At 38.5% G+C, this 21,251-nt stretch overlaps 1 protein-coding gene and 1 long non-coding RNA gene across 6 annotated transcripts in view; one reads left to right on the plus strand and one right to left on the minus strand.

Moving 5' to 3' along the window:
• Positions 1–21,251, plus strand: part of ANTXR1 (ANTXR cell adhesion molecule 1) — a 246,335-nt gene that overhangs the window by 20,083 nt on the left and 205,001 nt on the right. For all 5 annotated transcript variants that reach the window (XM_027131889.1, XM_027131885.1, XM_027131886.1 and 2 more), the window contains exons 2-3: positions 6,371–6,442; positions 10,779–10,850. In XM_027131889.1, coding sequence (XP_026987690.1) covers positions 6,371–6,442; positions 10,779–10,850 — 144 coding nt within the window. The remainder of the gene's footprint in view (positions 1–6,370; positions 6,443–10,778; positions 10,851–21,251) is intronic.
• The window catches only part of LOC113633607 (uncharacterized), a 67,116-nt gene continuing 48,491 nt past the window's right edge, over positions 2,627–21,251 (minus strand). The window contains exons 7-8 of the long non-coding RNA XR_003438269.1: positions 11,717–11,765; positions 2,627–3,637 (exon numbers count right to left, since the gene is read on the minus strand). This is a non-coding gene — a long non-coding RNA (uncharacterized LOC113633607). The remainder of the gene's footprint in view (positions 3,638–11,716; positions 11,766–21,251) is intronic.

Below are 21,251 nucleotides of genomic sequence, written 5' to 3' on the forward strand. Positions count from 1 at the left end.
CGTCGAGGTCAAGCTTTTTGAGCAGGAGGGAGGCTTGGCCATGACCCCAGTCAATCATAGGAGGACAAGGGCTGAAGGTCTGGGCTGGCTTTCGGGCTCCAGCCAGTTAGGGTGCAGGGGAGGCTAGGAGGAAGGAGAGAAGGGCCAAGGAAGAAGAGGGGGAGTGGGATGGAGGTGAGGAGGGGGGATACAGATGAACATGGGGCCAGAACTAATTGCTGGTCCTGCTTAGTTGCGCCTGAGGCTGCCATACCTTCCCAGGATTAGCTGGGGACCTGGGTGGGTCACTAAGGACATGAATGACTTCAGCCGGGTGGGGCTAAGGAAAAGCAGGACCTGACAGTTTTATCATTTCCATGCTTACCGCGACTCTGCTCTTCCAGAATTAAAAGACTCCTGGGTGATGGCTCCAACTGCAAGCTCTTTTGTCCCCTTTCGTTTTCCCCTAACCCATGTGCAAAGGGTGAGGAGGGACAATTCTAACTCAATTTGGCCCACTTGATTCTTTCTGACTGGTTGTATCTGTGGTTAGTGGAAAGAGCATGTGTTTTCTAAGGAACTTAACCACAGGGAGGTTTGGAAACTCACATAAACACAAAAGAATGTGTTTCAGAAACGAATCAAAATGAGACTCAGGGTTCTTACTTTGCTCTTACTCTTTGCATATCAAACCCTTGGAAATAACTGAGCAATCATCCGAGGGCCGCGCGAGGTTCCACGCAAAACCCCTCCCTGGGGACACGGTGAATGCACTGTCACAAAAGGTATTGACTTCTTATCATGTTCCAGATGCTGGAGAGGGCGTAGAAAAACAAAACTAGCTGAGGAACTCTGGAGCTGCTCCAGCTGTCACCTTCTCATGGGACTGGTGGCTTTGCCTCCTGATGGTCTGGGGAGCCCTTCTCAAAGCCGAGTCGGGAGGTGGTGTGAAGAGGGGTTGACTCCGATTTTGAGTGGACCCGGGTGTATTGAGTGAATCTTTAAGCATAGAACTCTGGAGGGCTGTAATGAAGCAGAATTCCTGGGAGGCTACTTGAATACCAAATTTGTCTGAGATTTATACTTGTGGAACCAAGGCATGAAATACCAAGAAGAGCCTGAATCCTGCACGCCATCTTGATACCCAGTTGGCCCATGGAAATCTTCAGGGGCTAGAACTGCATTTGAGTTAGGATTTAATTGAGTCAAATATCTGGGACATTTCACGTCCACTGACTTCTAAAACATGGATATTTCAACTCTTTGACTATAGTTAGTCAGCAATTGTGTGTTAAAAGCAATTTTAAAAACAAAACAAGACAAAACAACCCACAGCAGAGTTCAATGGAATCTTTCCCAGTAATACTTATATTTGGACTAGGAAGGAGTTTTTATTTCCACCCTGGGGCTTTGGTAACAATGGCTGGGTGAGCCATTACTAAGGAGAACATTGGGGCTCCATAGCTGGGATTTTAAGATCAGTAATTCTTAAACAGGTTGGCATGATACATGAGATATTTTACACATTATAAGGTGGAGAGAAGCTGCCCCTTCCCCACCCAACACCCTACTTCTCCCGGCTATGACCAGGAGTTCACTTAGGTCCTCAGGGTTGAAAAGAAGCCAAGGTCTGAACATGGACACACCATCCTGGGTTGATTATTCTGGGAGTAGCTACTAGATCCGATCCCAAACCAGAAAATCAGTTTACAAGGCAAAGTGTGGGTAAGACACGCACGTTTTAACAGAAAGTCCAAACAAAATTAAAGACCCAGCATATCTATCCCCATGAGAGAAGGGCAGGAGTCTGGTTCAAGTCTTAGTGGGTAGTTTCCAGATCCCCCATGGATGAAGTAGTTAGTAGGAGTCCATCTGTGGTCAATGGGTGGTGGTGAGGCAGGGGAGAGGACCATGGCACAAGTCAGGCAAAACCCTTGCTCCTGGGGACATCCAACATGCTCACCTCCATGCTAAAACCAGAAACAGCTGCCATGGGACTCTTTTCTTCTCTAAGAGGTGATCTGATTTGGGGGTAGGACAGAACGTGCATGTGTAGGTTAAGAAGCTCAGTCATGAGGACTAAAGGATTCCAAGGTGCAGGTCTACATAACCCCATATTCCTCTGCCACTTTCATAGCTGAGGCCCCTTGGGGTCCCATGGTAACCCAAGAGAAGACGAAACCAGTTTTGTTCCCAGAATCTTAGAAGGTTATGTTTACCCTCAGTGCTTGAGGGAATAAGCTAAGTCCATCTCAAGCATGTCACAAAGAGGGTATATTTTGGTCCAGGCTTATATAATTGTGTAAAGAATGGTCATGTGTAAATATGAAACAACAAACCTCAACAGTAACAGGACAATTATCAGTAGAGCTGGGATGGGAGAAGCAAACCTGTCAGTATCTCCTTCGCTCTCATTTTATCTTAAGGGCCTCATTTTATTTTCTTCCTGAGAAAAGAGAGCACCTGTCAGTCGGCAAGAAAGTGTTCCAGATAGCTTTAGACTTTTCTTAACACTCCAGGATATTTCTTGGATCTTTCCCTATATCTAGCATCAAGAAATCAGATGAATACTAATATTGTCTGAATTTTACATGTCAGTCAGACAGAAGAATAGTGAAAATGAAATGTTTTAAGCCCAAAGAAAATGTAAATTAACATTGGGTGACCCTTTTTAATAAGTAAAGGAACGCAAATGATTTGCGGCCAATCCTTGAAAACAAAGAAATAAACTCAAAAAGGATTTACTCGAAACCCCTGCTCCTTTAGCAGACAGCCAAAAACAGACCCCCAGTTCTAGTTCAAGTCCCTGTTTTACCTATACTTTGCCTCCCCTCCCAGTTTAATTCCCACACTACAGGACTTCTCTACCAATGAGAAAATCAACCATGGAATAGAGGAGCTGTGGGGATTCCTCCCTAATCATAGGTGTCTTACCCTACCCCTCAGGACCCAAAATTTCAGATGGTACTTGTTTCGGTGATATGGGCCAAAACACAGAATTGTATTTCAGAAGTGGGCACAGACAATCCGTGTTCAAGGAAGTCTCTTGCTTCCAGTGGAAAGGAGTTGTAGAATTATAACTGGAGTAGCAGTCACACAGTGCCTCGTCTGAAGCACCTATACAGCATTGGGCCAGATCTGCCAGACCCTCACTAGGATCGCCAGCCAGAGCATCTACCCCATAGCTGAAGAAGAGGAGCCAGGACCAGTCTTTGAGATTTGAAATATACAACGGAAGTTTGTCCAGGAGGATGGCTGGGATTCTAATAAAAGGCTTCCCAAAGCTTTAAAAGCGCAGGGCTGGGATATGCTGTTCTGGTGAGCTTTGGGGGAGACCCCCCAGCTCGCATTAAGCCCAGACATCTACTGTTGATGATTAGGTAGGCCCGTTCACCAAGGAGCTGTGCTCTAGAATCCTTGACTCTTCTGGGAAGGTTCCTCGGGTTCACATAGGATCACAGGAATTGGCTGGAGCCGTCTGAGCCTCAGGCCCAGGCTGTTCATCCAGACGAGACCGGAAGAGGTGCTGTCCAGCTGGCAAAAGATCAGGAGACATCCATGAGCAATAGAGACGTCTCCCCACGCTCTTCTTTCCTTCCATCCAACAAACAGGTAGATCCTGGAGAGGCAAATATCCTTAAGACCCTCACAAGGGGAGCTGGAAAAAAAAGTGATTGCAATCCAGTATCAGAGGATGGTGACTGAGAGATGTACACGGTGCCCTGAGAGCCTGGGGCAGGAGCAACGAACCCCATCTGTGTTGGTCAAAGGCAACAGGCAGAGACCAAGTTGAGTCTTACAGAATGAGTAGGAGTTTGCCAGTGTGGACATTGTGTGTCCCAAGCAGATGAAATGTATAAAGGCTGAGAAACTGGAATAGAAAAGTTTATTGGAAAAGGTTTATTTTTTATAAAAGAGCCCCTGCCCCCTTCTCTCCCTGATCCGTTTCCCCAACTCCCCAACTCCTCAGCCCTCTATCCTGTGGGCTTTATGCTGCTGCCCCCTGAAACTGCTTGCTCTTCCCCAAACAATTGTTTAAAAAAGCATTTCTATATTTATCAGAAGAGCTGAATGTTTTTTCAAATGCTGACTTACCATCCTTCAGGGGATTGCCTGTTCTGAACCTTTGTCTATTTTTCTATAGTTTGCCTTATTAATATTTACTTGTACCACCTATTTACATATCCCGGACAGTAATCTTTTGCCTTTTTTATTTGTTGCAGACATCTTCTCTCACTCCTTTTCTTTTTTTTTTTTTTTTTAATTTTTGTTTTATTTGGCTGTGTCGAGTCTTAGTTGCGGCATGCAGGATCTTTCATTGTGGCTGCGCGGGCTTCTCTCTAGTGGCAGTGCACTAGAGAGGCTCAGTTGCCCCGCGGCATGTGGGATGTTAGTTCCCCCATGAGGGATCGAACCCGCGTCCCCTGTACTGGAAGGCGGATTCTTAACCACTGGGCCACCAGGGAAGTCCCCCTCCCTCTCTTCTTGTCTTTGTTTATGGTATCTTTTGTCACCCAGAATTTTAGACCCTTCAGATAGTCAAAATTATTCTTTTCTTAAAAAGCAATTCCTACTTTTTGTATCTGGTTGAAGAAACCCTTCACTAACAGGATGACATAAAAATCTCCTTCTATAATTCACTCAATGGATTGAAAGTTGTGTTTTTCCCATTAGGTTTTAATACATCCAGGGTGACATTTGGTATGAGATAGTGATCTGATTGGTTGTTTCCAACTACAAATCCCTTGTCACAGCACCACTTATGGAAGGGTTCATTCTCTCCCCCCAGTTTGAAGCACCACTTTCACTGTATAGAGAGACCTCACATACATCAAGGTGTGGGCTCTCCATTTCACTCCATTCCTTCTGCTGTTCTGTATCATACACATAGGGCCACTATATGTGATAGGGCAAACTTTCCAACTTTGTTCTTTTTCATTATTGCCTTGATGACTTTTAGAACTGTAGTCTTCATTTCATTTTTGGAGTCCGTTTTTGAGTTTAACAAAACTTCCTTTCAGAATTTTTCCTAGAATTGAAGTTATAGATTAACTTGAGGAACATGAGATATCCTTATGATATGGAATCTTTCAGCACATGACCATAACATATTGTATCACTTCTGCTCAGGTCAGACAGACATATCATTTCTGGATATGGGGCAGAAGAAAATAAATTTTCCTCATAGAGATGGAATACACTCAACCAGAATGAGAATTCCTAAAGATATTGCATCCTGAAACGGAAGGCCTAAAGTCTACTTTGCCCAAATTCATCTTAAATATCTATAAAATAGTCTGAAACAAAGACAAAATAATAATAACTCTCTAGAAGTTAAAATTAAGATAAATGAGTGCATAAAAAATAAAAGTAATCTGAAAACAGTGGAAAATGTTTGCAGTACAAAATGTCAGAGTCAAAGGAGCAAACTCTAACCTCATGAATTATTAGAATGACAGGCAGAAATGCAAGGCTCAGCTGAAACAGATCCTTAAGTAAAAGGAAAGAACATCAAAGCTACAGAAGAGTGGGTTAGAATAGAAAAACCTACTGTGAAGTCAATGCAACAGATTGAAGTATGAGCACTAGGAAGAATACTTAGAAGCTGAACTGAAGCAGTAGTAAGTCGTATCAGTGAAACAGAAGTCAACCTTGGGAAATAAAGAAGCCCCCTTCCAAATCTAAAATGCTATGATCCCATCTGTCTTAGAGAAAGTTTCCCTCTTTTTTCAGTAAAGTTTCCCCCTTTTTATTAAAAAAAGGCTGTATCATTTTTCTTCTTTTATTTATTAGTATGACTAGTTACATTAGATATCCTTAAATGTTGAACTTTCAATACATTCCTGAAATAAATACCAATTAATTGATTAGTATTCTTTTGGATTCCTGCTGGATTCATTTTGCTAATATTTTATTTACAGATTTTTGAATCTATATTTACCAATGAATTTGGACTCTTCTTTTTTGAGGAGGGGGATTTGTTTATCTTTGTCTATTTGGGCATCTAGTTTGTGCTAATTTCATTTAAATGAATTGGAATCATTTTTCTTCTGTAATCAAAGCAATCATTTAAAGAGCACAAAAATAACTGTTTCTTAAAGATTTGAAACTAAACTGTGAATCTGGTTGGGCCCAGGGTTTTTTGTTTTGTTTTGTTTTGTTTTTAGCGTATGAGTGTGTGGAATGGGGTGGGAAGGAGTGAAGGAAGTTCTTTACCAAAATTTCTCAGAATTCTAACATAAAGCATCCTTTTAAATAATTTCCAAAGTTATGGAAATTTCAGATAATAAGCCCAGTTAGAGGCTAGGTCAAAAGTAAAGTGATAGACTGTATGACACAAGGTAAAGACAAATGAACACCTGATTAAGTCACATCTGTTTTATTTTCCTAGATCAGGAAGTGTGCTGCACCACTGGAATGAAATCTATTACTTCGTGGAACAGTTGGCTCATAAATTCATCAGGTGAGAAACATAATGAGTAGTTCTCTGTCATGAGTACAACCAGCATGTTTGCTATTCTACTAATGACTGACCACTTTGGGGATGCTTTTTGACGAAGGTAGACTCTCAGATCTTATAACGGAGATTTGACTTTGTTTTCATCTTTGCCACATATTAGAATAACTTTTGGCTTCGTGTTTTCAAGAGGACCCTGATTAGGTTATAAGACCAACATTTTAACTTTCTCCCTCTCTTGTCAAATAATATCCTTCTAGAAGGATCGTTAACATTTTCTTTCACGGTGCATCATGCTGGGGCAATTGGCTCATTCTGGCTGGACCCGTGTGTAGAGGCTGCAGGGTGTAAGGTAACCAACTCATCCCAGTTTGCCCAGGACTTTCCTGGTTTTAGCACTGAAAGTTTCACATCTTGGGAACTCTCCTCAGTCCTGGGCAAACCGCCGTGGTTGGCCAGCCTGGCTATATGCCTTATCAGGTAGAATCCTCTGAGCATTCTTGACACCACTTTCCAAGGAAGGACAATGCAGTTTTGAACATTGTCACTATACACATTGCAGGGGCCTTGGAGGTCCTACTTTCCAATAAGTATAGACACCCACTAGTAAAAGAAATGAGGTCATTTCACCCTCCTTGTGTGCAACCTCCAAAGGACAACACAATGGTGATAGCATTAACGGATCTGCTCGAAGCCAGTTGTCAAGGTCTTTGGTGAAATTGTTCTGATCATTGTAAATTTGAAAGCAGCTCCAACCCTGCTTGATGGTCTCTGTAGAGTCTTCCAGCTGATGTGAGTAACCATATACTTCCTCTTTGAATATGTTTTTTTTTTTAATCTCAGAAGACAAGTTGTCCTCTGAGACCAGGGTCATGACAGATGTGTTCCCTGCAAATTCACTCAATGGTCTCAACATGTACCCACCACTTGATTGGAGGGAGGGGGTTAAGAGGTGTCCTCTCTGTTATGCCATAAATTGGAAACTACAGCAGGAAGCATCTACACCCAGATGAAGGGAGAAAACAGAGTCTGGGAGGAGACAGGCGGGAAAAGTAGAGGAAAAGAAGAGAAGCAAATACGTGGATGGTATTAAAAGCAAAGTTAAGAGAATTGTACAAGCTTAGAACTGAAAGGAACAACTTCCCAAGCTATCCTCCGAGGCATTCACTAACCCCCAACTTGAATAGCTCTGGTGAGAAACTGTTGCCTTTTGAGGCAAACAACCCAATAGTTGGATAATTCCAGTTTCCATAGGAGTCTTTTTTGTCATTGACCCATAATGTCCTTTCCTACACTCTCATCCATCTGGAGTGATATAACACAAATCTGCCTCCAGACACTTGAGAGTGTCTGCTATGTCTGTCTTTCCTCTAATGGTTTTCTGTTCCCTCTAAAGCAGAGGAGTCTCCTGGAAAAGGCTTCGAAGTTAGGCAGATGTGGATTTTCATCCAAGTTCCATTGGGCAACCATAGCAATTTACTTACCTTGGTTGAACCCTAGTTTGCATGTGAAAATTTTATGAGAAAACGTGTGCAAAGCAACTAGCCCAGCACCTGGCTAAGAGTGAGCATGTGACACTTCTCTTCCCCAGTTCCTTCAGAAACTCCAGACACTTTGCTATTTTAGATTCAAAGACGGTAGAGGTAGGAGTTGGGGGAACTAAGTCAGTCCTCCTCGTTTTATAGACAAAGAAACTAAGGACCAGAGCAGTTGACATGGCTTCATCTAGACCACGAGGCACTTTCCTTTAATTGTCTCCTCTGGCCCTCTTTGGCTCTGGACCCTCCTCAAAGTGTCGCACCAAGACACTGCTGCCACGCAAACTCCAAGAGGAGGGTCTGTCTTTTGTTGCCTGCTTCAGCCCCAGGGCCGATAGTAGTGCCTGACACGCGATACCTGCTCAATCAGTAATATAACTTTTCACCTTTTTCTTGAAGCCCCCAACCTGAACCTCACACCCATCACTCTCAGCAAAGAACTTCACCTCCTATTTCACCAAGAGCCCAGAGAACAGCAAGCAAGGGATTACCTCCTATTCCAATCCTCCTCTTAAAAGATGGATGCATGCCCTTCCCATAGTCTCTGAGATTCAAGCATCCCTCCTATTTAAATCCTGTCCTTCCATTTTAGTCCATTTTATCCCGTTGTCTCCAATATCCCCCAGGTCTTTGTTTCTCTCTTGTCTTTTTCTCTACCTTTCCTCTGGCTCCATTTCCGCTATCAATAGACATAACCTTATCTGAAAAAAAAAACAATGAATTTCCTGATCATGTCTTCCTATAGATGCTACCTTAATTCTTTACCAGTTTCTCACTCAAATATCTTTAAAGACTCACCATCTCCATATCCTTACTTCTCATTCATTCCTTAACCCACTCCCACCTGGCCTTCATCCGCACCCTCGACCTGCTTGCTCTCACCAAATTCCCTAAGTGATGCCCTAGAGGACAACTCCATTGAGAGCCATGCAGTGCTTGTTCTGCTGGATAGAGGAGTTTCATTGGATTCAGATTTATCTCTCCTTAAAATTCTCTTCTCCGCTGGCTTCTGGCTCTCCTTTCATCCCCTGCCCGGAGCCAGGCCTTTAAATGTTGGTTTTGGTTCTGGTTTGGCTCCCTTCCCTTCTCCCTGCTGATACTCTGAACAATTTTACTCACATCAGTATGCTGAGAACTCCCAAATTATGTCTGCAGCCCAGATTCATATACCAATTACCCCTTGGAGACCTACATTTCCTGCATTTCAAATTCATTCTTTCCAGAGCTTAACTCTGTATAAGGGAGGCAGTATAACATAGTGGTTAAGAGCCCAAGTTCTAGAATCAGAATGCTTGGTTTTAAGCCCTAGGTCTACCACTCTCCCACTGTGTGACTTTGGGAAAATTATTTTATCTTTCAGGGTCTCAATTTCCTTTCGTGGAAAGTAGGAATAATAATAGTAATGATCTCATAAAGTTGTTACAAGTTTAATGAAATAATACATGCAAATCACTTACAGTAGTGCTTGGCACATAACAAGTACTTGAAAGGGTTGGCCATTATTACATTATCATGATAATTATGATTTTTATTATCATTTCTGATGTGGTGTCCTCCTGGCCCAGCACTAGTGAGGTAGTGAAAGGCAGCATGTTGCCATGGATAGGGAACCCAGGTCTTTTTCAAAAGGCCAATTTCAATTCACCAGGTGTTGCTTGGGCTCCTACCAAGTATTACACATCATGCTAAAGGTTTTCCGAAGGTGCATCAGACATACGGTAATGGATGTAGACTTTATCTTGGATGCATTAGGAGCCATTGGAGGTTTGGTAGCAGATGAATGACAAGATCTGATTTATATTTTAGGAAAATAATCCTGGAAGCAGTGTGAGGAATGAATTGGAGCAAGGAGTGATGATAGGCAAGGTCACCAGCTAGGAAACAATGACTATTGTCAGGAAAAGGGGGAAGGTTTGGGGAAACATTTTAGGAAGTGGGAAATATAAGATTTGGGGCCAGGTCAGGTATGGGAGGTTACTGCATCATGAAGAACTAGGTTGATGCTACGAAGGGTGAACCATCTGGCTACTTAGAGAGAGCCCCAAAGGATAGCATTCCAGTGGTGAATCCACTGTAGTCTGACAGTCTATCTTGCAGACCGAAAAACATGTTTGTCCTCAGCTGAGAGGTGATCTATCACTCAGAGTGTGGATTTCACATTGGAAAAGCTCCCAAGTACTGCCATATAAAAACCATGCCGATGTATTCATTAATCATGAGAAGTTTAACTACCAAGTAGAATAGATAGTCTTGTGACCCATCAGCACATGCTTTCCTTATAGGGTAATCTCCTTGGGAAGCCAAATAGAAATTAGAAGTTGATGGTGATCCTACTTTCAGAGTAAAATGAACTGTATAATCTTAATGGCATCAAGCTGCCATTGCCTGAGACACCCTGGTCAGTAGAGGATACACCAGACTGCAGTGGAGGCACTATCAAATGTTGTCCGTTGGGATCCTGATTTGTATAGACAGCATGCAAACCAGTCTTCTAGGGGCACACTTCAGACAGAGCAGAGGAAAGTGATGAATCTTAGCTTTCTTACTTGCGACCCACACTCGCTGAGTGGTGGTCAAATCAGAAGCAGCCTCCAGGAGGACAAAGTGGGTCTTCTCTTTGGTCCACAGCTTCAAGTCAGCTGCTGGCTGACTACTTGCAACACCAGCTGTGAAGGTGCCCTTTGGGTTGAAGGTTGGCAGCTCTGGCAGCCGTAATATAAAGAGAAGAAGGGGGGGAAGCCTAGAAGGGAATGGCATTCCACAGTCTCTCTTTCTGCCCTAATAGAATTGCTTTTCCTTTCCAGTCCACAGCTAAGAATGTCCTTTATTGTCTTCTCTACTCAAGGAACAACCCTAATGAAGCTAACAGAAGACAGGTAAGGACGCTCCCCACCCCTGTCATTACAAAACCCATCTTTTCTTGAGTAGTCCTGGTATTTGTGCCCCACTGCCAGCTTTGACCTGGCAGTGATTTTAATTGAATTGTTCTCTCCTTTGACTTATGCCTTGAACTTTGCGCATTGACCCATCTGTTAATTTACTCTGCGATGACTTTGATAGAATTTCCTTATGTCAGTGAAATTTTATAAATGACTAAATCACATTAAGGTAAATCTTACCTTTGATTGGTGACTCAGTCTGCTAACTTGGAGCAAGGTGTTAGCAAACCAAATTCTTGAGGGAATATATTTTCTTTTATTTAAATTAGATTTATTTTGTGGATTAAGTGTTCAAAGATATAATAAGTGTGCTATGAGAGAAGGAAGAACTTGAAATATTATCATCCATAATGACTAAGGCAGTGAATAGAAAGGGAGGGTTTATGGCACTACAAAATTAAAAGAAATTGGAATCAGGTATGGGAAAATGTTGTTGACAGAAAAGGATTAGTTAGACCTAGCTTAACAAAAACATTAGTTGGGGTTTTACCACTTGCAGATGAAAATTAGCAGTAACAGAGACACGTCATTTATTCACGGCTAGGATGGTATATTGGAGATGACACTTTTCCTGCGTTAATGATGCTTTGTCCACTTTTTAAAAAGTGGTGTGGTCCACATGAGAGAGGCCCCAGGGCGGGGCACACGTGGGACTATGGGCCGACTTACGTGGACATGTTGGGGAAAGGAAGGGAAGAACGGGAAGTACAGGAAGGGCAGGAAGACTTTATTCTGTGCGATTCTTCTAGAAATGAGAATAGGGCTAACAGGATGGAGTAAGGTTTTCTGGAATTGGCACTCACACAGCACATCTGAGCTAGTCCCCATTTTTTCCATGTCTTTGTTCCCCATCTGTAACAAAAAAAAAGCACTCTGTACCGTATGGAAGTTTTCAAATCCTGTTACTCCTTCAGCAGTATCTATTATATGCATGCATGCCATTTGAGATGCACTGAAACCCCATTTAAAAACAAGGGTTTCTTATTCCTTATTAACAGAAGGAGAATCTGATGCCTTGTCATGTTCCTAAGGATACAAGCAGCATCTACTCTAGATGGAGGCTGCACATTCCACTCCACCTGCTGTTAAACAGAGACTCATGAAGCCCAAGAAGCCTGTGTGATTTCCCTTCAGTATTGGCCAAGGATTTTTTTTTAAGATCCTCTATACACACATTTATTTGCTACTGAAAGTTGAAACAGAACATCAAAAATTTTTTTTACAATTCAACACGCTGTTCTAACAGTGCTCTGGCCAAGCCACCCAACGTTTTCTTTACATTCCTTCCACACAAGTTAATTTGTTTCAAATTCTTGATATTGGGTTTCTTCTTACAGTGGACTTCAGGCTCATAAAACAGGCAATACCTGAGACCTATTAGTGCTTCTTTGTGTCAAATCAGAGTGGAACTAAAGTATATTCAAGTCATTCAAATGCAAGCTACATAGATTCCTTAGAAGTGACCTGCATTAAGGTAGAAAAGAGATGCAAGAAAAAAGACATCACAGAACTTATAATACAGGTTATCAAAATATTGGTACACGATCTTTTCCAAGCTGCTTCATAATGATCCTAAAATCACGAGCAAGAAAAATTTGTACAAGAAGAAGGTTTATGGCCCATCCAACTGTGTGTCATAATTTCTGTAATATTTATTGTCGTAATTTTCTCATAATTATCCTCATAAGGATCTCTATGAAACAGGCAATAACGACAGCTATATCTAAATCTTTTCACTCTTGATCGAGTCTCAACGTCCTACCGTGGTTCTCTTTGAGAGTCAGACAGAGGAAGTCTGGCTATTTTTAATATATTGAATCATCCTTTCCATCCTTTCTCTCTGAGCAGTTAACAATGTCCTCACCCCTCTCCTATAGGGTCAAGGATTTTAAGAAGCTCTGAGACAATGTCTCTAGCCTATGGACTCTATGCAAGACTCCTAATCTCTCTCAGTCTTTATATATGATAATATCTGAGTCATAATTTGCAGAGATGTCTTTTCTTCAGAGAAAACTCCTCTCTCACCCATTCTTCACATCCTCCTACAACCCAAGGCTGCGTAGTGCTGCTTCATGCTGAGTCCACTCGCTCTGCACCTAAGAGTTTGGCAAGAGACCAAGTTCACACATCCCCTGTGGATATGTTGTGTGCCACTGCTCACAGCCTCTGGGAAGTTGGAGGGGTGGAGGGAAGTCACAGATTTATAAACACTAGTAGAACATCGAGTCTTTCAGACCCATTTTGGTTATGCTAGCTCAAATTAGTCATCTGAATCCTACTTTGAATCTAGTTTTTTGCACCTTAACTTCACTACTCCTAGTATCCCATGCCAAGGAGAAGACTGGGATTGGAATCTCTACTTTGCTGGAAGCAGCATTTAATAATTAAGAGATGAATTTGCATCGAACAACAGCCAGAAATACCTTGCTAAAGGCTGAATGATTTGGGATGAGCAGATGCAAACTATGATATATAGAATGGATAAACAACAAGGTCCTACTGTATAGCACAGGGAACTATGTTCAATATACTGTGATAAACCATAATGGAAAAGAATATGAAAAGCATGTGTGTATATATATATGTGTATAAGGCTGAATGAGTTTCATGTGGTGACTGCTTGACCTAATCTGTGGGTCAGCTGGCAAAGCATGACCATGGTTCACTGACCCATCCCCAACCTTGTCAGCCTGTGGAAAGACGCAGGCAAGCCAGCTCTCTCTAAAATAGTTTCTCATGAGATTGGTGTAAAGAGTTAGACTTTCAGAACTTCCAACCTGCTACTGTTTCTGAAATATATGACTTTCAGTGGTTTAGTTGGTCACAGGAATTTTTATATTTTTTTCTGTGTCTCATTTGATCTTCATAATATCCCTATAAGACAGTAAAAGATGCATTATTTTACCTATGTAGTAACTGAGGAGACTTACAGAATTTTTAAACTCTCGTTCAAAAACAAGACATGAATTAGCAGAGACTCTCATTTCAACAAGAGCAAAAGGTTTGGGGTATATCAAAAGTACATTTGCATTCAGTTCTCGGGATCAGATCCACACAGGGGAAACCATGGGAAGGTTGAAGAAACAGAATGGAAAATAATTACGTTGTGTTGAGATGTAGTAGAGGAATTACAATTAGACTAATGATACCTCTGCCATTTGTGTCTTTTAAATGCTAAGCACTTTACATAGCATTTATTTATTCCCATATAACCATTATTACTTCAGTTTCTAATGTGGTCTTTGTGGTCATTTGATGTATTGTTTCATATGTAAAGTGTCATTTTTCATTAACTGCTGTCAAGATTTTTTTCTCTATCTTTAGTTCTCAGCAGTTTGATTATGATGTGTCTGACACACTTTTGTTTGTTTTTTTTTCTGTTTGTTTTTTGAGTTTCTCCTCTTTTGGCTCTGCTGAGCTTCTTGAATCTAGAAATTTATGTCTTTCACCAAATTGTGTGGATCTGTGGCCATTACTTTTCAAATAATTTTTTCTGCACTGATCATTTTCCCTTCTCCTTCTGAGACCCCAGTGACACACATGTTAGACCTTTTGATGTTATTCCACATGTCCCTGAAGTTCTGTTCAATTTTTCTTTTGCAGTTTTCTTTCTGTTCTTTATACCAGATCGTTTCTATTGTTCTGTCTTCATGTTAACTGACTCTTTTCCTCTGTCATCTCCGTTCTGCTGTTTAGCTCATCTACTGAATTTCTTATTATAGATATTGTGTTTTTCAGTCCTAAAATATCTACTTGGTTCTTTTTAAAATTATTATTTCTCTGCCAAGAACGTCTATCCTTCCATTTAATTCAAGTGTGTTACCTTTACCTCATAGATTATAGTTATTATAACTCCTATTATATAATAACTTCAGTTATTATAACTGATAATTCCAATAGTTCAGGATTGGCATCTTAATTGTCTGCTCTCCTGAGAATGGGTCACATTTTCTAGGTGATTTGTATGTCAAGCAAATTTAGATCATATTCTACAAGTTTTTAATATCATGTTGTTGAGAGTCTGAGTCGTATTCAAATCCTATAGAGAATGTTGGTCTGTTTGTTTGTTTGCTTTAGTAGGCAATCACCCTGGCTAGGTTCAGATCACAGGTTCTATCTTGTCTTCTGTGGTTTTGATTTTGGTTCAGTTTTCAAAGTCTTTGCTAAGCTGCTTTGGGTGTCTCCTGCACGTATGCAGTTCAGAGATGAGCCTGGGAGTTCTACAGCTTCATACACAGAAGTAGAGGGATCCCCTTCACCAGCTCTCTCCTCTCCAGGGTTCCCCACACACGGATTTTCTCAGAGGCCCCTGCCCTCCAAGTCTTCTAGCAAGAAAAATGGGGTTTCTCTTGGAGTTTTTGTCACCACATTGCTGCATGCAGTTCTGTACTGAGGCCACCCCTGGGGCAAAGCCAGGAGTCATAAGAGACAAATAGAAATGGGATTTCCTCCACATTCTTTGAACCACAGGGGCCGCTTTTCCCAAGGGCCAGAAATATGGTGGCTTTCTTAGCTTTTAGGCGACATCCCAGGCTACTGCCATGTGACTGAGGCCCACCCTCAGATTAAAGCCACGAGGGAAATGAAGAAAAAAAAATTGGAATTCATCCTTGTATGGGTTATTTCTCCAGGTTTTAACTCTCCAATCCACTTGCATTTTTTACTTTTCAGAGTTTTATTGTGTTTGCTTTTTTCATTTTGTCCAGACTTTTTATTATAATCCACAGAAGAGGTAGCCTATAGCAAGCCTGCTGTTACTTCAGTTCTACAGATAAGGACACTGAGATTCAGAGAGCTTAGATAACTTGCTAAGATCAAAGAATAAAAATGGCAGAACTGGTATTCTGATTATGGATTCTGTTCAGTCCAACTCATGGGCTTTGCACCATATTATGTTGCTCTTTCAAGATTTCTTAACTTCATCAGTTTGCAAAATGATTGAAAAATTGTAACAAGTTTTTTAGGTTTCCTCATTAGCATAATAAAGGATTAATGTTAATTTAAGTACTAATAGAATAAATTATTTTAGTGTTAACTACTGCACATGATTCCCTAAAAACCCCTTGGTTAATCTTTTTCCTGATCTTAATCAAAATACTTCAGATGTTTCATCATTTGGAAATGAGATCATGTCGAGGAAGTCCAACTCTTCCTTTAAAAGAAAACAGGAATAGATATTCAGTTTAATCAAATGCATTTTTGGTATCTATTGAAGTCATATTTTTCCTTTGACCTACTAATACAGAGAAATGCATTACAAAAGATATTTTAAAATTGGGCCATATGCGTATCTGGTTACACTTGGTTGTGATATATTATCATTTTGATATAGAACTGAATTCTGTTTTCTGTATTTTATTCAGAAATTTAACATCAGTATTCATAATTGTGATCGGGCTGCTATTGTCCTTTTCATGACTACCTTTACTTACAGTATTTTTTATAATTTTTTTCTTACATTTAGTTTATTACTTCTAGAATTAATCCGATATAAGGTATGAAGCCAAGATCCATGTTTTTTCTCCAAGTGTTTAGGCAGTTTTTCCAACACCATTTACTGGATAATCCTTTACTACCAATTTGAAAAGTTAAACTTTTTCATAGACTTGTGTCCATTGCTGGGTTTTCTATTCTGATGCACTGCATTTCTGTCTGTTCTTATGCTACTACCACATTATTTTCATTAGTTTTAACATCTGGAAGACAAGCCCTTCCTCACTTCTAATCCTGCGTGAAAATCTCCTAGTCTTTAGTGGGTATTTTTCCCTATCACATGCATTTTAAGTAATTTTTTTAATGTTCCAAAATATTCCTGGGGTTTTCACTTGAACTGTATGAAAAGTACAGAATAACCTTAACAAAATGGCATTACATTGTTACTATATTGATTTTCTTATTTAAGGATATATCACTTCTCTTTTATACCCCCCAATGAGGTTTTGATATTTTCTTCAGCTCAGTCTCATACAGTGTTCACTAAGTTTATTCCTAGACATTTTAAAGTTTTGCTTCCATTGTGAATGAATTTTTTTTCTGTTGTATTTTCTAAACTATTGTTCACTATAAAGCAATTAACCTATAATTTGGGATCCATGGGCTTTTATTGAACTCCATAAAATTATTTTTTAAAATTTGCAAACCAGGGAGATTGTAATTTGCAATAGAACAGGCCTATGCCCCCCGAACAGTTAAGAAATACTGGCTTGGGGGAAATTATTGCTTTGTAGATTTATTTCTTATTCCATCATTTTAATGAAACATTATATTAATTCTAATATTTTTCCAGTTAATTTTGGAGTGGTTTTCTAGTAAGATGGTTATATTATTTATAATTAATGATAACTTCTGTCCTCTTTTCTAATATTTATATCTTGTATAACTTCTCGGTTATCTTGGGTTGCTTGTTTTTTTGATATTGAGTTGTATGAGCTGTTGGTATATTTTGCTTATTAACCCCTTGTCAGTAGCATCGTTTGCAAATATTTTCTCCCATTCCTTAGGTTTTCTTTTCAGTTTGTTGATGGTTTTCTTCGGTGTGCAAAAGCCTTTAAGTTTGATTAGGTCCCATTTGTTTATTTTTGGTTTTATTTAATCTACCTTGGGAGATTGATCATAGAAAACATTGGTACGATTTGTGTCTGAGAATGTTTTGCCTATGTTCTCTTCTAGAAGTTTAATGGTGTTATGTTAATTACGTCTTTAAACCATTTTGTGTTTATTTTTGTATATGGTGTGTCTTCTTGGGTATCTTATTACGTTGGCTAAAATTTTCAAACTTTAATGGAACTTGTGTTTCACAATTATGTACCTTATTGGATATTGACTTCATAGAGTTTTTTATCTACTATATTAAGGAATGATTCTTCAACTGCAAGTTTATTAAAACATTTTTATCTGAAATGTTAGTTTCATTAAATGCCCTTTTGTCATCAAAAGATAATTATATCTTTCTTTTATTTCCTTTGCCCTGTCTATGTGAAAATTTCAAATCAAAAAATTTCCTGATGTGAAACTAACCTTAAATTCCTGAAATAAATTTTATTCACCATGGTTTGCTCTTTTATTATATTTCTGGATTTGATGTAATATAAACCTAAATATATCACTTATTAATATTTAATATTAAGAATATTCAAGAGTTTCATTTTATACTGTCTTTGTCAGGCTTGCAATAAGGATTGCACAAGTTTAGAAAAATGAATTGGCAATCTTTTCATGTGCTATGGAATATCTAAAGTAATACAGAAAGTGTAAGTTTGTTCAAGGTTTAATATATATCAGAGGAAAGCCAACTAAGCCTAAACCATTATTAAAGAAGTTATTTGACAGTTATCTCAAAATCCTGTATGACTATTGTTATTATCGTATTTACCACCTTGAGAAGTGGTAGAAATTACCAGTGTGTTGATATTTTAATTTTATAACATACCTTTTTAATTTTCAAAATCTCTTCTGTATCTGTGGTTATATCCCTTTTCCAACATTCATGTAAAGTATTTTTGTCTCTTATTGCCCCATTCAAATTACTCAATGGGTTCTCTCTTAGATTTATTCATCAGTTTTCTTTCGTATAATTGTTTTGTTTTATGATATATTACTTTATTCTTTTACTATTATTAATTCCTTCCTTTGGCTTATCTTTTATTTCATCTCTTTTTATGAATTGAAATTCATTATATTTTATTATCTCTCATTTAATAATAAAAGCTATTATGAATATAAATTATACTCTAAATCTCTTCCTTATTGAATCTCATATGCTCCAACATGTACTGTTCTCATTATTGTTAATTTCTAAATAGTTTATATTTATAATTTTAGATTTGATATTAAATTATTTACAAAATATTTCACAATTTCCACATGATTTTTGGTTTTTTATATTTTTCTCAATTTCTAGAGTCATTGCATTTTTTCAGAAAATATGGTTTATATAATTTCTACTTTTTAAATTTATTAATTTTTATTGGTGGCCTAACATAGGAATAAATTTTACTTATCATTCATGGATGTTAGAAAATATGTATACATGGATGAATAAAAAGTTTTATATAAGAATATATTGATTAAATTTATTAAATATTTTTGTTTACTTGATCTGTGAAGACAGAGAAATATTTTCAAACTTTCCATCATGACTGTTTGAATTTTCAATACATTGCCTTATCATTTACACTGTATTATTTAGCTCACATGTGTTTTTATTATGGAATAAATTTCTAATCAACGTAAAGTAAACTTTATCATCTTTAATGCTTTTTAAGTCCTTTGTCCAAAAATATTATAAACTTAAAATTTTTTTGTATTTTCTTACTATATCTTTGCCCACCCATTTAGCTTTTACCCTTGCTTGATATTTTAATATTCCACCGTTGATTTGAAAAGTATAATTTGAAAAAGTATAATTTAATTCTTATTCTAGTAACAGTTCCCAGTGGGTGCTTCTCTTTATAATGGCAAGAATTAAATAATATTTATTTTTCTCCTTGCTCAATTTATTAAGAAATATTTGCCTTATGTTTCATAAGTGTATACACATACACACGCATATACATATTTCCTTTCCAGTATTTGAAGTTTTTTTAAAATTTATTTTTAAAATTTCTTAGTTAGCTGAGGTAAAATTTTTCTGAGGGGTATGTGAATATTAAGCTTTCTAAGTCCAACTTATTTGAGAATTGTTGTTATTCACCTTCAGGTAAATATTTTAATTGAACTTTAATTATAAAGTTCTTATATACTGACTATCTTTTCCCCTAAATTTACTAGAAACAGTGATACAATGTCAACTTGCATGCATTCTGTTCTATATCGCATATAGAAAAAGGAGAGATTCCAATTTAGTACATTTCTCCTTTGTTTTCCCCTCTTGAATGCTTGCAAAAAAATTTTGTCTTTGTCTTTGGAATTTAAAAGAAAAGTCAAGAGAGTATATTTTGGCCCAAGGCCATCCATTAATTTTGTAGAATACTTTGTATAGGACTTGAGCCATTCCATCTGACAAGTTAATAAACTTCTTTGGCTTAGGATTTTTTTTCTATTATTTCTTTTATTATTACTTTTCTTCTGTCCGTTCATGGGGTTCTTGAATCTACCCAAAATCTCCTTTATACTCTATTATAAGTACAATTTTTTAATGTCTACCATTTTTCTTTGAGTTCTTGGAGAATGTTTCATTCTGGTTCAGTCATTCACCAATTTAAGTTGTTTTGTTTTTGTTTTTGTTTTTGCAGCATTCGCCTTACTGTTCACTGTTTCCATTGCATTGTTTTTTTTAATTGTGGTAAAATATACATACCATAAAGCTTAACACTTTAACCATTTTTAAGCATACAGTGTGGTGGCAGTAAGCTGTGCAACCATCACCACTCTCCATCTCCAGGACTTTTTCATCATCCCAAACTAAAACTCTCCCCTGTCCCTGGCAACCTCTATTCTACCATCTATCTCTATTATTTTGCCTGTTCTAGGTACTTCATATAAGTGGAATCAGATAATTTTTGTCCTTTTGTCTGGCTTATTTCACTTAACATGTCTTCAAGGACCATCCATGTTGTAGCGTGTATCAGAATTTCATTCATTTTTAAGGCCAGAATAATATTCCATTGTATGTATATACCACATTTTGCTTATCCATTTATCTGTCAATGGATGGTTGAGTTGTTTCCATCTTTTGGCTGTTGTGAATAATGCTGCTATGAACATTAGCGTGTAAATCTCTGTTCAAGTCCCTGGTTTCAATTCTTTGGGGCATACACTAGCAGTGGAACTGATGGATTATATAGTAATTCTGTGTTTACTTTTTTGAGGAACCATCATACAGTTTTCCACAGTGGCTGCACCATTTTACAGTCCTCCCAACAATGCATAGAGATTCCAATTTCTCCACATCTTTATTGATACTTATGATTTTCTGTTTTTTTTTAAATTGAGGTAACATTGGTTTATAACATTATATAAGTTTCATGTGTACAACATATATTTCTACTTCTGTGTACATGACAGCATGCTCACCACTAAAAATTTAGTTTCTATTCATCACCATAGTTGACCCTCTACCCATTTCACACTGCCCCCCAACACCTTCCCCTCTGATAACTACTCTGTTCTCTGTATCTACGTGTTTGTTTTGGTTTTCTGTTTGGCTTATTTTGGTTTTCTGTTTGGCTTTCGGATTCCACACATGAGTGAAATCATACAGTATTTGTCTTTCCCCATCTGACTTATGCCACTTAACGTAATACCCTCAAGGTCCATCCATGTTGTTGCAAATGGCAGGATTTCATCTTTTTATGGCTGAGTAGTGTTCCATTGTGTGTGTGTGTGTGTGTGTGTCCA

This window comes from Aethalodelphis obliquidens, unplaced genomic scaffold (genome assembly GCF_003676395.1).
Source record: "Aethalodelphis obliquidens isolate GAN/ISIS:26980383/991018 unplaced genomic scaffold, ASM367639v1 scaffold40, whole genome shotgun sequence".
NCBI lineage: Eukaryota > Metazoa > Chordata > Mammalia > Artiodactyla > Delphinidae > Aethalodelphis > Aethalodelphis obliquidens.